The sequence below is a fragment of the Myotis brandtii genome, unplaced genomic scaffold (genome assembly GCF_000412655.1).
Source record: "Myotis brandtii unplaced genomic scaffold, ASM41265v1 scaffold95, whole genome shotgun sequence".
NCBI classification, from domain to species: Eukaryota; Metazoa; Chordata; class Mammalia; order Chiroptera; family Vespertilionidae; genus Myotis; species Myotis brandtii.
This window is the reverse complement of record NW_005371920.1, coordinates 531,560-544,771: the sequence shown is the minus strand read 5'-3', so window position 1 is coordinate 544,771 and position 13,212 is coordinate 531,560. Positions and strand designations below refer to the sequence as shown.

General features: G+C 36.2%; 1 protein-coding gene across 2 annotated transcripts in view; it reads left to right on the top strand.

Moving 5' to 3' along the window:
* Positions 1–13,212, top strand: part of TCERG1 (transcription elongation regulator 1) — a 58,685-nt gene that overhangs the window by 29,316 nt on the left and 16,157 nt on the right. For both annotated transcript variants that reach the window (XM_014533148.1, XM_014533147.1), the window contains 6 exons: positions 1,172–1,332; positions 2,943–2,999; positions 3,148–3,214; positions 5,670–5,805; positions 6,618–6,707; positions 12,273–12,391. In XM_014533148.1, coding sequence (XP_014388634.1) covers positions 1,172–1,332; positions 2,943–2,999; positions 3,148–3,214; positions 5,670–5,805; positions 6,618–6,707; positions 12,273–12,391 — 630 coding nt within the window. The remainder of the gene's footprint in view (positions 1–1,171; positions 1,333–2,942; positions 3,000–3,147; positions 3,215–5,669; positions 5,806–6,617; positions 6,708–12,272; positions 12,392–13,212) is intronic.

The window sequence follows — 13,212 nt, the reverse complement described above, 5'->3', positions numbered from 1 at the left end:
TTTTTGCCATTATGCCTTCAAATTTTTTCTACCCAGTATCCGTCTCTCCTTTTGGGATCTTGAGTTTCTGGTTGTGCTGTATATTAGGTATTTTGACATAATCACCCCGGTCTTCAGATGGGATAATTATTTGTCTGTCTTCTGGTTGACCGAGCATTTCCTCTATTATCACCATCCAGAGAAATTTAATTTCAGTTGTATTTTTCATTTTTCTTTCTTTTTTTTAATATTTTCTATTTCTGTGCTGAGAACGCCTATCTTTTCAAGTTTTTCTTTATGTCATAAAACCTAATTATTATAATTGCTGCTTTAAAGCCTTTGTCTGATTATTTCAACAATAGAGACGTTGTCTGATAATTTCAACATCTAGGTCACCTTGGGTTTGGCAGCTGTTGATTAACTTGATTGTCTGGCCAAAAAGACCTGGTTTCTATTGGAGTTTCAGCTGCCTGTGCTACTGTCATCATGCCACTGTGTGACTAGGAGCCACCCTCAGGGCAGAGGTTTGAGGGAGGAGAAATGGGAGGTTTATATCCTTGCAGTTGTTTCTCTAAATTTTGACTCCTCTATACTTTTTTTTAACTTTACAGGGTCCTCATGTAATTGTTGTTTTTTTCCTATTTTGTCTGAGTGTCTGGTTGTAATTAACAGGAACAGTGAGCTGCAGTGGGCTACAGTGCCATAGCTCAGTCAGTACTTTATTTTTTATACTAGATGAAATCAGATATAAAGGCTTCATAGTAGGTTACATTTGAGTAATTCTGGTTTGGTAAGAAATATTAAGAAGTATTATGTAAAGCTATGGTCCTATGGTATGTTGGTTAGCTTTAGAATGCTTAATTGCATTATTGTTGCCATGAAACACATCCTTTGTGATAGTTTAAAATGTAGCATTCTCAATTTGAGTGTGCCAGACCAAGTGTCTGAGCATTTTAAGCTGATCACAAATTGCTTTGCTTTTCCTGGTTTTCTCAATATATGAAACTACTGTTTTAACCTTAGTCAATTCTCTTCTAAAAGCCATATTTGGTTCCCTATAAATAACTATTAGTAATATAAACATGTCCTTCCCCTCCACCACCACCATCCCTTTTGCCAGGATGACAGTGAAAGACCTACCTATAACATGTGTTCCATAACCTAAGGTCATTATGTTTGAATCACTTATTAGGTGTGTTGTTTGGACTGGTGACGAGCGGGTCTTCTTTTATAATCCTACCACCCGTCTTTCTATGTGGGACCGACCTGATGATCTCATTGGAAGAGCGGATGTTGACAAAATTATTCAGGAGCCCCCTCATAAAAGAGGAATGGAAGAATTGAGGAAGCTAAGTAAGTTTTAATTTAGGAATTTATCACAGAATGTTAGCATTGTTTAATATTTCAACAGAAAATGTTGAGGATGTTTAGAAAATTGTTCTGTTTTCAAGGAACATAAGAAACTTGAGAAGTGGAAATTAGATTGCTATGCTAGTTTGAGTTCAGTGATAGAGATATAAAAAATAGAGATTTTGGGTTAAATTATTTTTTTGTAAACTATTTATATGTAGTTTTTTCCTTCTTGTCCTTGTCAGGATTTCATTTAGTACAGGATGGGTTGGTACCACTGATGTTGTTCCATATTTGCTAGTAATACTAAAACAATCTTCAGTGAACCTTTTAAAAAGCACCTTTTGTGACTAGCAATATATTTTCTGAAATAATCAAAACTCTATTTTAAAAATATGTTTACTAAATTTTTGTAGAATGCAAAAACACAAGATTTTGTGAACATACAAGAGGTTATCTGTCGCCGTAACCGGTTTGGCTCAGTGGATAGAGCATCGGCCTGTGGACTGAAAGGTCCCAGGTTCGATTCCGGTCAAGGGCATGTACCTTGGTTGCGGGCACATCTCCAGTAGGGAGTGTGCAGGAGGCAGCTGATCGATGTTTCTCTCTCATCGATGTTTCTAACTCTCTATCTCTCTCCCTTCCTCTCTGTAAAAAATCAATAAAATATTAAAAAAAAAAAAAAGAGGTTATCTGTCTTTTTCAGTAGGTGAAATTTAGGGAAGGGTAAGGCTTATGCCTGAGAATATAGAGACACATAAACCTTATTAAGAGATTATCTTTAATCTACCTCATATTTAGGTAGCATTTTAGTATATATAATGAAGACAAATATTTGTAAATAATTTTTGTTGCATATTTTTCATCAGTAGTTTGCTCTTGTATTGATGTAATTGTGTTTGTGTAGAATCCCATGTCATGTAGAAGCATGATAAATGAATCATTTAATACATACTGCAGATGAAGCAAACCCTAATATATGTCATTTATGATGATGTAGAAATCTTCATAGATTGTGTATATGTGGTACTAACATTTTCTGCTTATAACTGATTTCTAAATCAGTCAAACTTGGCCTACCCGGTGCTAAAAATACTAGGCACCAGCTTTTCTCCTTCAGCAATATCTGCTGCATAGCTATGATATTGATAATACTTTATCACCATAGTATTGAATCATGCCAAGAAAGTTTTTTGAATCTGTTTTCAAGTACTCAATCCATTTATTTAATAAACTAGAGGCCCGATGCATGGAATTCATGCAAGGGCTTGGCCCCAGTGCCGGGGCCCTCTTGCCGCCTCTGCCTCAGCCCCCACCTCTTGTGGCTTTGTCCGGAAGGAAGGACGTCCAGAAGAACGTCTGGTCTAATTAGCATATTACGCTTTTATTATTATAGATATGTGCATCAAAGAATCATTTCAAAATGAAGTGAATATTTAATGTAAAGGGGGGATTAATAGAGGAGGCATAGAATTACCATGCTTTGTTTAGTGTTTTACAAAGGAGTGCATATCATGGGATGGATATTTTATATAAACAGTAATTTTATAAAAGTAGGTTGTGTAATATATGCATATAACTATTTTTCTTAATATTTGAAATACTTTTGCCAGGGCATCCAACCCCGACTATGCTGTCCATCCAAAAGTGGCAGTTCTCTATGAGTGCAAGTAAGTGAACTGTCAATTGCAGCTTCTTTGTAATAACTGTTACAGCAAGTATTTGGTAGTGGCTAGCAGGAGGAGTCACACTTAAACATTTCAATTGTTGCTTGCTTATTTGTATTCTGACAGAGGTTAATTAAATTTTACCCTACAGTTAAGGAAGAACAAGAATTAATGGAAGAACTTAATGAAGATGAACCAGTTAAAGCCAAAAAACGGAAGTAAGTAATACTTACAGTTTATGTAATTCAGGTAGATTGTAGCTTTTAAAAGTTGATTAGGCCACATTCAGTTCGTGATTGGGGACAGGTAATGTGTATATGTTGACAGAAGTGATTGTGTCTTAAGCCAAAAGGCTTTGCTATAGAATGTAGAAATGGTGTGTGTCCTTCTGTTATTAGATTTGCAAAAGATTTGGTTATTCAAATACACATTTATGAAGCCAAATGACATTTTAGGAATTAGTTGATAAGTTATTTTCAGATATTCATTAGGCCTGTGTTTTATTAAAAAAATACTTCCTCCCTAAAATAGACCCCAACAGACACCATTCCAGGAATCTCATAAATGCAGACACAGACTTCTCTCTCTTTTTACATACTTGTCACTTCCCTAGTCCTAGTCCTGGTAAAGAGGGAACCTAGGAGCTTAGAAAGTGTTCTGAAAGGAAGAGAGTGCTATTAAGTAGAAGTATTAGCTTGGCCAATGCTCTGGCGTTGGATAAAATATGAATGTTACTATTATAAGGAGTAGAAAGAAGGGTGGGATAGAGGGTGTTTGTGTGTGGGTGGGGTGGGGGGATGGGACCATTAGCAGCAAAAAGGAAAATTTGAGGGCATTAGGGACTAGTTTATCGTAGTCCTTATCTGAAAAGGACAGATTGAATGCAGCCAAATTATGGCAGAAAAAACAAAACAAAACAGTAAGGCAGGCCCTATCAAGGGTGTGTGTGTGTGTTGTGTTTTTTTTAATGTCTTTATTGGCAACAACATTAAAGAAATTAAAATATTAAAGAGAGTCACTCATAATCAACCATACATTTTTCAGTTGACTTTTTAGTTCTTGACCAAATGTATAAGTATTTTTATTAGTTGTAATTAACTGATTTTGTATTTTTTTTAATCTAGAGTAAGACATTTGTTTTCTTAGTTATTATAAATGACTGTATTCATTCTGTTTATGTACCGTAATTTCGGATATTCCTGCAATGTTAAACTTTTAGGTTGTTTTTAATTGTTTGTTCTTATAGACAACTCTGTAAGGTTTTTAACTGCTTTTATCAGGAGAATGTCAAAGAAGTCCTTTATGTGGATTGCCCGAGCTTCTCTATTTAGGTACAAAGCTAAAAGCCTCTTTTTCCTGGCTTAGTTTCTCTTTATTTCTTTTATTGAGATAGATAGTGATAGTTTGTATTGTGACATTTTCATTTAGTAATTCTGTAAAGGTTGTTTTCATTAGTTATATTTCTTGGATGTCTTTTAACTCTATTTAAATAGTTCATAAATAAATTATTGTAAGAGGGTATATTGTTTGGCAAATTGCTTTTACCTGTTTGTTTTGTGCATATCTTAGGTCACAGACTATCTCGCTAAGTTCCTGCAGGTCATGGATTATGTCTTCTATATCTTTTGATTCATTCCCTAAGTTGTTAATTACCTCTCCCTTACCATATTTGAGGGTTAGCCTTAGTTTCATTTAAATTTCCTGGGCTACCTTCACTTTTGAATTTTCTGATGTTCTGTTTTCCTAATTCCCTTAAGTTTCTGTAGGGAATCTGAACCATTATTTTTATATTTAGCAGATCATATTTAAGAAGGAAGATCTGCTCAAACACACCCAACTACTATTGAATTACTTAATTTTTTTTTTATTATTCACATGAACGGGCCTTCTTCATAGTGCAGATGTTTGAGAGGTGACTGGATTTCATGTTCACAATCTCCCTTGAGTACCATTCAGCAGCAGGGTTGCCCTTAGCCCTGAGGTGCATTTTTGGAGGAACAAGTAGTTTAGTCATTGATGAACAGTTCTAATTCCACCTAACTACTCCTGGGCCTATGTTGCTCTCTGGGACCTGTTCTTCAACTTAAATCTCAACTTATCACCCAGAAAGTGAGTAAAAAAAAATGTCAGGTAGGTAAGGTATACATCTCACATATCCACTTGGCCAAGTTTGCAGATATTTTCATAATAAATTTGAGATTACTAAGACTTATACCAACTCTTATTAGATTTAAAAAATATTTTATGCATTTATAACATAAAACATTTTAGAAAATGCTATTTTTTTCTATATCATTTCAAGAACTAAAAGTTATATTCTGTGCTGTTTAATTCTAACACATAGAGTTTGACTGCAATGTGAGATAAGTGGTTTTTTTGTTTTTTTAAGTAAGGTAGTTAATTTTGTATATCAACTAGTGTCAGGGAGAGCAAAAGTATATATATATTCTCTTACAATGTAGCCATTGTAACATTAGAAGCTTATTGTAACTTTATTATTAAAATGAAAGTTGCTTATCCCTTAGAGTTCATTAGATACCCTCAATATAATTTGTTTTTGCCAAAAATATGCTCTTCAGTAGTGAGTCTTGAACATTCCATCTATTTTAAGATTTTAGTAAGATTTCTTATTAATATTTTGTCAGTTGATGCCTTATCTTTTATTTTTTATAGGAGAGACGATAATAAAGACATTGATTCAGACAAAGAAGCTGCAATGGAAGCTGAAATTAAAGCTGCCCGAGAAAGGGCCATTGTCCCTCTGGAGGCCCGAATGAAGCAGTTCAAGGACATGCTGCTAGAAAGAGGGGTCAGAAAACAATCTTTGGGGGAGATATTTCTGTTTTGTATAAGTAATATAAATATGTCTTGCTAAAAGGTCAAATCTAAGGTTAGTGCTCATGTTGTGGGGGGGGGAGAGGGAAGCCTATCAAATTACTGTATCTTTTCACTCAGCCATTTTCTTGGCTAATTATATAATGTTTAACTTAATGCTACTTACTATTCTTTTAAGTACAAATGATATTTAACATTTATTGAGTCATTAAATTTTGGTGAGTAATTTAAGACGAGTATTAACATTGCAGAATGGCGGACTACTCAGGATAGGTAAAGTATATACGATTCTTCCTTTAATATCTTCATAATGGCTTTTGGTTAAAGGAGAACTGTTACTTTATGATCTTATTATTAATGAACCTTAATTGAGAAGGAATTTCTTTTGGTTATATTCAGACTCATTTGAATAACTAAAATTGTGCAGTTTTAAATCACAATGTTGTTCACAAGATTGGAGCAAACTAGGGAAATCAAAATACAGATCTTCAAGGCGTTTTCTGATGTACTGATTTTAAAATGTCACACAGTAGTGGCTATGTTAATGAATAATTAGGTGTGTCTTATTTTTATATAATATAGAAATGTTCAGAGCCAATTAGTGTGGAAATTTGCTATTACTCACCTCCCACTGCTTGTCATTTATTAGTGATGGAAAATTCAGGGTGCTTTTTATTATGTCTCCTTTTTAAGCAGATGTCCTGTAGATTTCAAGCAAAATTATATGACCTTTATGTTTTTAGAGCCAACTTACTTATGAAGGGCAATACATTTTTTATGTTAAAGGTGTCTGCTTTTTCAACATGGGAGAAGGAGTTGCACAAGATAGTTTTTGATCCTCGATACTTACTTCTCAACCCTAAAGAACGAAAACAGGTAAAAGGAAAATAACATTATTTTAAAAGTGTATATCACTTATAAGTATAAATTTTAAATTGTAAGGAATAATGTATCATCTTTTTTCTTTCCTTTTCCTAACGCAGTGCTTTAAAAAAAACACAGTCTCATATCTTATAACACAGTCATCCTTTCTCTGTGTGGACATTTCTACCTTAGAAGTACTTGGATATTTTTGCCCTTATGGATGTAGCTATTGCCTCATGAACATTTTATCCTTATGCCTCATACAAACTGAGGTTATATCTAAGAAGGTTTCAAAATTCATTTCAAATGCATTTATTAATTTATTAGATAAATGATGCAAATTTGGAGTAGAAAAATAGCAAACTATAGATGAAGAAAAGGGAAAAATGACCACTTAAAGTTCTACCTAACAGGCAGGATCAGCTTTGAACACTTTGGTTTATAGCCTTCCTGGCAGGTACATACTAATACATGTGTGTGTGTGTGTGTCTTCTGAACAGAAAATACTTGGAGGCATGTTTATGTCTTACACACACTATACACACCAAGTTCACATCTGAGTGGCATCTCTTAAGATGGACGCTCCATTGCCACTTAACCCGTGATGATTCAGTAACACATCATCTCAGGGTGATTTCTTCTTCGTCTAAAGTATTGCACACTTCCAATTTCTATAATTTCTGAATTACCTGGATTACCCCGACACTGATTTCTCTAAAGTGGTGAGTATATTGAACCACTTTTTTTAAAATATATTTTATTGATTTTTTACAGAGAGGAAGGGAGAGAGACAGAGAGTTAGAAACATCGATGAGAGAGAAACATCGATCAGCTGCCTCCTGCACATCTCCTACTGGGGATGTGCCCGCAACCCAGGTACATGCCCTTGACCGGAATTGAACCTGGGACCTTTCAGTCCGCAGGCCGACGCTCTATCCACTGAGCCAAACCGGTTTTGGCCATATTTATATCTTAATGGTTGGAATAATTCTATACACATTTTGTGTCATTCTGTATGTAGGTCTAGTTGTAGACTTTTTATGAAAAGAAGAAAATTACAGTGTGCCAGACATATTACAGTGTGCTTGTAATAGAAAGACATGGCTTTCTAAATATATTTGCATTATCTGCATTTCAAGCACAGTAGTCTTTAAAAAAATTAAAACAAAACACAATCGATTAGTGTGTGATGGTCTCATTCCCACCTGAGTTATGGCCCTATCAAAACCCTAATTGTTAAATTTGTAAATCAACCTTAATTCTTTACTTGAGACCCAGTGTACATTTCAAGTCTATCAGCAAATCTACCTCCATAAACTCATCTAACTCCAAGTGCTTAATACCCTAATCCAAGCCACCGCCATGGTCAACTTTCATCATTGTGTAGCCCCTCATTGAGCTCCTTGCTGCCTTCCCTTTTTGCTCCTCCGAAGTCAAGTTCTTTTTCCACACAGCAGCCAGGCAACTTTTGAAGTTTAAGCAACAAATTAAGGCAGTATTGTTTTGCTTAAAATCTGTGCTATGCTTCCACTTTGTTTAGCATAAAATGAAACTTTATCATGGCCTATAAGCTTCTACATACACTTATGCCTGCACACTTCTTGAAGCTCTTTTCTTAAATGTATTCATTCTAGCCACGTTGGCCTTGATATGCCTTGAACAGGCCAGTTAGGTACATTCTGGTACTTTCTATTCCCTCTGCCTAGAAATTTTTTACCCCAGATTTTTCATGTAGGTACTTGTCCAAATGCCTTCTGATCAACCCATCTCTTTGCCTTCTTTACTATTGTCATAGTATGTATAGCTCTTATTGTCTAAAATTATCATCTGTCTCTTGCTTCTGCAGAATATAAATTTTGTGAGAGGTGGAATGTGGTCTTGTGCATTGCTCTAAATGTAGTTCCTAGAACAGTGGTTCTCAACCTTCCTAATGCCGCGACCCTTTAATACAGGTCCTCATGTTGTGGTGACCCTCAATTTCATTGTTACAAATTGAACATAATTAAAGCATAGTGATTAATCACAAAAACAATATGTAATTATATATGTGTTTTCCTATGGTCTTAGGCGACCCCTGTGAAAGGGTCGTTCGACCCCTAAGGGGTCGCGACCCACAGGTTGAGAACCACTGTCCTAGAATAATGCTTAACGTAAATATCCTTGAAAACTTCAAAATTTTTATGACTTGAGATTATTTATAGCACTGAGTGTTAGTTTCTGAGTAAGTGAAATTACAAGTACATAGTCTCATGTTTGGAAATATTTTGTAAGTTGATGGTGTTACCTCTTTAGTGGAGTTACACTTAAGAAGAGAAAAAGTATTAAGCATTCTTTTCTTTCCTTCCTTCCTTCCTTCCTTCCTTCCTTCCTTCCTTCCTTCCTTCCTTCCTCCCTTCCCTCCCTTCCCTCCCTTCCCTCCCTTCCCTCCCTTCCCTCCCTTCCCTCCCTTCCCTCCCTTCCCTCCCTTCCCTCCCTTCCCTCCCTTCCCTCCCTTCCCTCCCTTCCCTCCCTTCCCTCCCTTCCTTCCCTTTCTTTCTTTCTTTCCTCCTCACCCAAGGATATATTCTTATCGATTCTAGAGAGAGAGGAAGGGAGAGAGAACCACTTCAATGCGTGAGAGAAACACTGATTAGTTGTCTCCTGCACGCACCTTGGTGGAGATCGAATCTGCAACCCAGGCATGTGCCCTGACTGTGAATCAAACCCACAATAGTGCATATTGTTCGGTGCACGGGATCACGCTTCAACCAACTGAGCCACCGGCCAGGGCAAGCACTATTCTATTTTATATAAAAACTCCTCTTAGAATTTTTTTCTTACAACTGGAATGTAAGAAATGAGAGAAAGGAGAAGTTAACATTTGAATTCAATATATATATTTTTCAGTACTTTGTGTGAAATAATTCTCTTGGGAGTATAAAATCAAGGAGTAGCCAATTAAGTCCTAGATTACATACTTGCATGTGATAACTTCATATCTCAAATTTGTGCTTTGATTTGAAAAACCTAACAATTTCATTAAAAATGCCTCAATGTAAATTACATCTCTTTCAGTTTTGTCCTTTTTAGTTATCTATAGACATATATACACATCATTGTAAAAGACGTGTTTTATGTAATTATTACCACAATTTTAACTTATGATTTTTTTAATTTAATCTTATTTTTTATTGAATTTATTGGGGTGACGTTGGTTCACAAAACCATACAGGTTTCACGTGTACAACTCAACAAAACATCTGCACGATGCATCGTGCGCCCATCCACCCCAAGCAAAGTCTCTTTCCATCCATTTCCCCCCACCTTGGATCAGGCACAGTTTTGTTTTGACAGATTAAAATGTGTGACATTTTTCGAAAATAACCAGATCATTTCTGTACAGGATGTTAAGCTCGGGTTTAGGGAGAAGTTATGCTAACATTTCAAAATTTAAAATGAAAGTATTTTCATATAGTGCATTATTGTTCAGAGTTGCATAAGAGTGACAGTGTTACAATATGGTAATACATTACCAGTATAATTACTCATTGTCAACTGTCCATCTAGGCCACTCTTTACCGAATCAGTATCAAATTATAAATTGTGTTACATTGATGTAAGAATCAAATAATGGAGATCTATTAAAAAGGAAAAACGATTCCCCTATACACTGAGTACTTGGACATCAAATGTGTACATTTTTTCCCTGAACCAACCAGTTCTCCAGCACCAGCTTGGTGTCCTGCAGTTAAGTTGAATTCTGACACTGTCTACGAGGAGTTAGCATCAGATCTTACAGATTAAGGTCTCAGTCCCACAAGACACCAGACGCAAGTAGTAGGTCCCCAGCTTACCCACATTCCTCTTTATCTTGGCTGCATTTCAGGGGTTCCCATGACCCTCTCTTCAGGTTTGTTAATTTGCCATAACAACTCACAGAACTCAGGGAAATGCTTCCTTCTTTTGACTGGATTTTTTTTTTTAGTTAATCCTCACCCTGAAGATATTTTTCCCTTGATTTTAAGTAGAGTGGGAGGGAGGGAGAAGGGCAGGGGAGAGAGAGAGTGAGATTGATTTCTTTTGCTTATATTGCCCTAGGAGTAAGCACTTGCCTTTTACTGAAGTTCAGTAGTGGCAGTGCCCCCAGATAACGTAAACTTGGTGAGTTGGGGGGCCTAGTGATTGTACCACCTCCTAAATAGCCTTATTGTGGCGGTACCCCCACTCTCACTTCCATGTGTGTCTGGTACCACTAATTCCTGAGCTGTGAGGATTCTCTTTAAAAAAAAAGTTCCTTTTTCCTCCCTGGCTGCTTGAAGATTGGCCTCATCATCAACGACACAGTAAGTATCCGAACCAAGAAGTTCATGACAGACTACTTTAGCAGAAACAAATCATCATTGACATCCTTCACCTGGGGATGACAACGGTACCCAAGACAGAAATTCAGGAAAAACTAGCCAAAATATGTAAGACCACACCAGATGTCATCTGTGTGTGTGGATTTAGAACCCATTTTGGTGGTAGGAAGATAACTGGCTTTGTCATGATTTATGATTCCTTGAATTATGCAAAGAAAAATGAACCCAAACATAGACTTGTAAGACATGGAACTGTATGAGAAGAAGACCTCAAGAAAACAGAAAGGAATGCAAGAACAGAATGGAGGAAGTCGGGGGCGGCAAAGGCCAATGTTGGTGCTGCAAAAAGTGAGCTGGAGAAGGGACAAGAAGGAGCAAAGATTATTCAGTGGCTTTATCTGTGGTGATTGTGTACTTTTTTCATGAGAGGATTAATAAACTAAGAACTTAAAAAACTATTTCCTGTTTTTCTTTTGAGTATCTAGTGACTTTAATCAAAGTTGGTAAATTCTTGGTCTTTAAGAGAAATTGTTTTTCGTTAATTCCTTTGTTTTCTTGACTACTGGTTTAGGGTCTGCTTTCTTCTGTCTGCCAAATCCTGTACCACTTGTCCATTTTTCAACTTCCAGCGTTTTTGCCATTTTCCTGTTCTTGTGACTTTAAAAAAGGAATTCCTCTACTGTCATTTTATTAGTATTTGTAAAAGGCAGGAAATAGATGTGTATATTCAGTTTATACTTGACTATACATTATTAAATGGGGAAAATATGCAGTAGATGTAAAGCATGGTTATTTTGGTGAAAATTATATCTTAAAGAGAAGCACAGATATAAAATTAAACTATGGATTCCATACTGTTAATGTTTTATCTAGAAGGGATTTGGGAGGATTGTTATTTCTCTTAAACATTTCTAAATTGCTTGAAATTTTTTAATAAACATGTATTCAATTTGTAATCAGGGAAAATGAAAATTAAAGGGGCTTTTAGCTTTATTCTATTCTGGAAGCCTAAGCAGAGGGCTGTATGCTACTGTAATACTGTCATGTCAGCTGAAGCTTTAAAATGAGACTTGCTAGAGATAATCTGCATATAATTGTGTCACCTATATTTTCTTACTATAGATTGGACTAGATAGGGACTTAGTGTGTTGGTTTTTTTTTAATAGATTCCATAGTTTGGTAGTTAAATTACCTATATGAAAGACTAACTTGTCAAATTGGTTTATTTTTGTGATAGGTATTTGATCAGTATGTAAAGACTAGGGCAGAGGAAGAACGCAGGGAAAAGAAAAACAAAATAATGCAAGCCAAGGAAGATTTCAAAAAAATGATGGAAGAAGCAAAATTTAATCCAAGGTATGTGGTCATTATTGTCAACTGTCAAAATATGTGTGTTTTCTCTTAAGATCGGCTAAAAAAATTTAAATATATAAATGGTCTTTTGGAGATTTGGATATGAAAAGCTTATTTGATCATTGGTTTCTGTCTTTCTAATGTTCATTCCTAATATATTTCCTGAGGATTCCCTGGAGCGCTCTGAGAGGCATTGGTTTTCAGAAGGGCACCTTTGTTTTACATGTTTTCCTGTGGGAACAGGTTTTCTTCTATAAAAACTGGTAAATCATAGAAAAGATGTCCCTGTCTTCTTAGTTTTACATACAATAAATTGCAGAGCAGGGACATTATTTTGATTGAAGTGGTGAAGGGACCTTTCAGTTTTCTAAGTATCTAGATTATGGTTTTGTCCTATGTCTTCAACTAATTGTTAATATGTATTGAATATATGTAATGGGCTGAAGAAAATGAGACATTTTAAACTTATGTACCTAGCATTATAATAATAGCATCAAATATTGGTTATTTTTTATGTGCTTAAAGATACATGTATATACTAGAGGCCTGGTGCATGAAATTTGTGCAGGGGGGTGGGTTCCCTCAGCCCAGCCTGCACCCTCTCCAATCCGGGACCCCTCGGGGGATGTCCCGGGATCGGGCCTAAACCGGCTGTCAGATATCCCTCTCGAAATCCGGGACCGCTAGCTTCTAACCGCTCACCTGCCTGCCTGCCTGATCACCCCTGCCACCCCCCTGCCAGCCTGATCACCCCTAACCACCTCTGCCTGCTGGCCTGGTTGCCCCTAACTGCCCCCCGCCGCCGGCCTGGTCACCCTCAACTA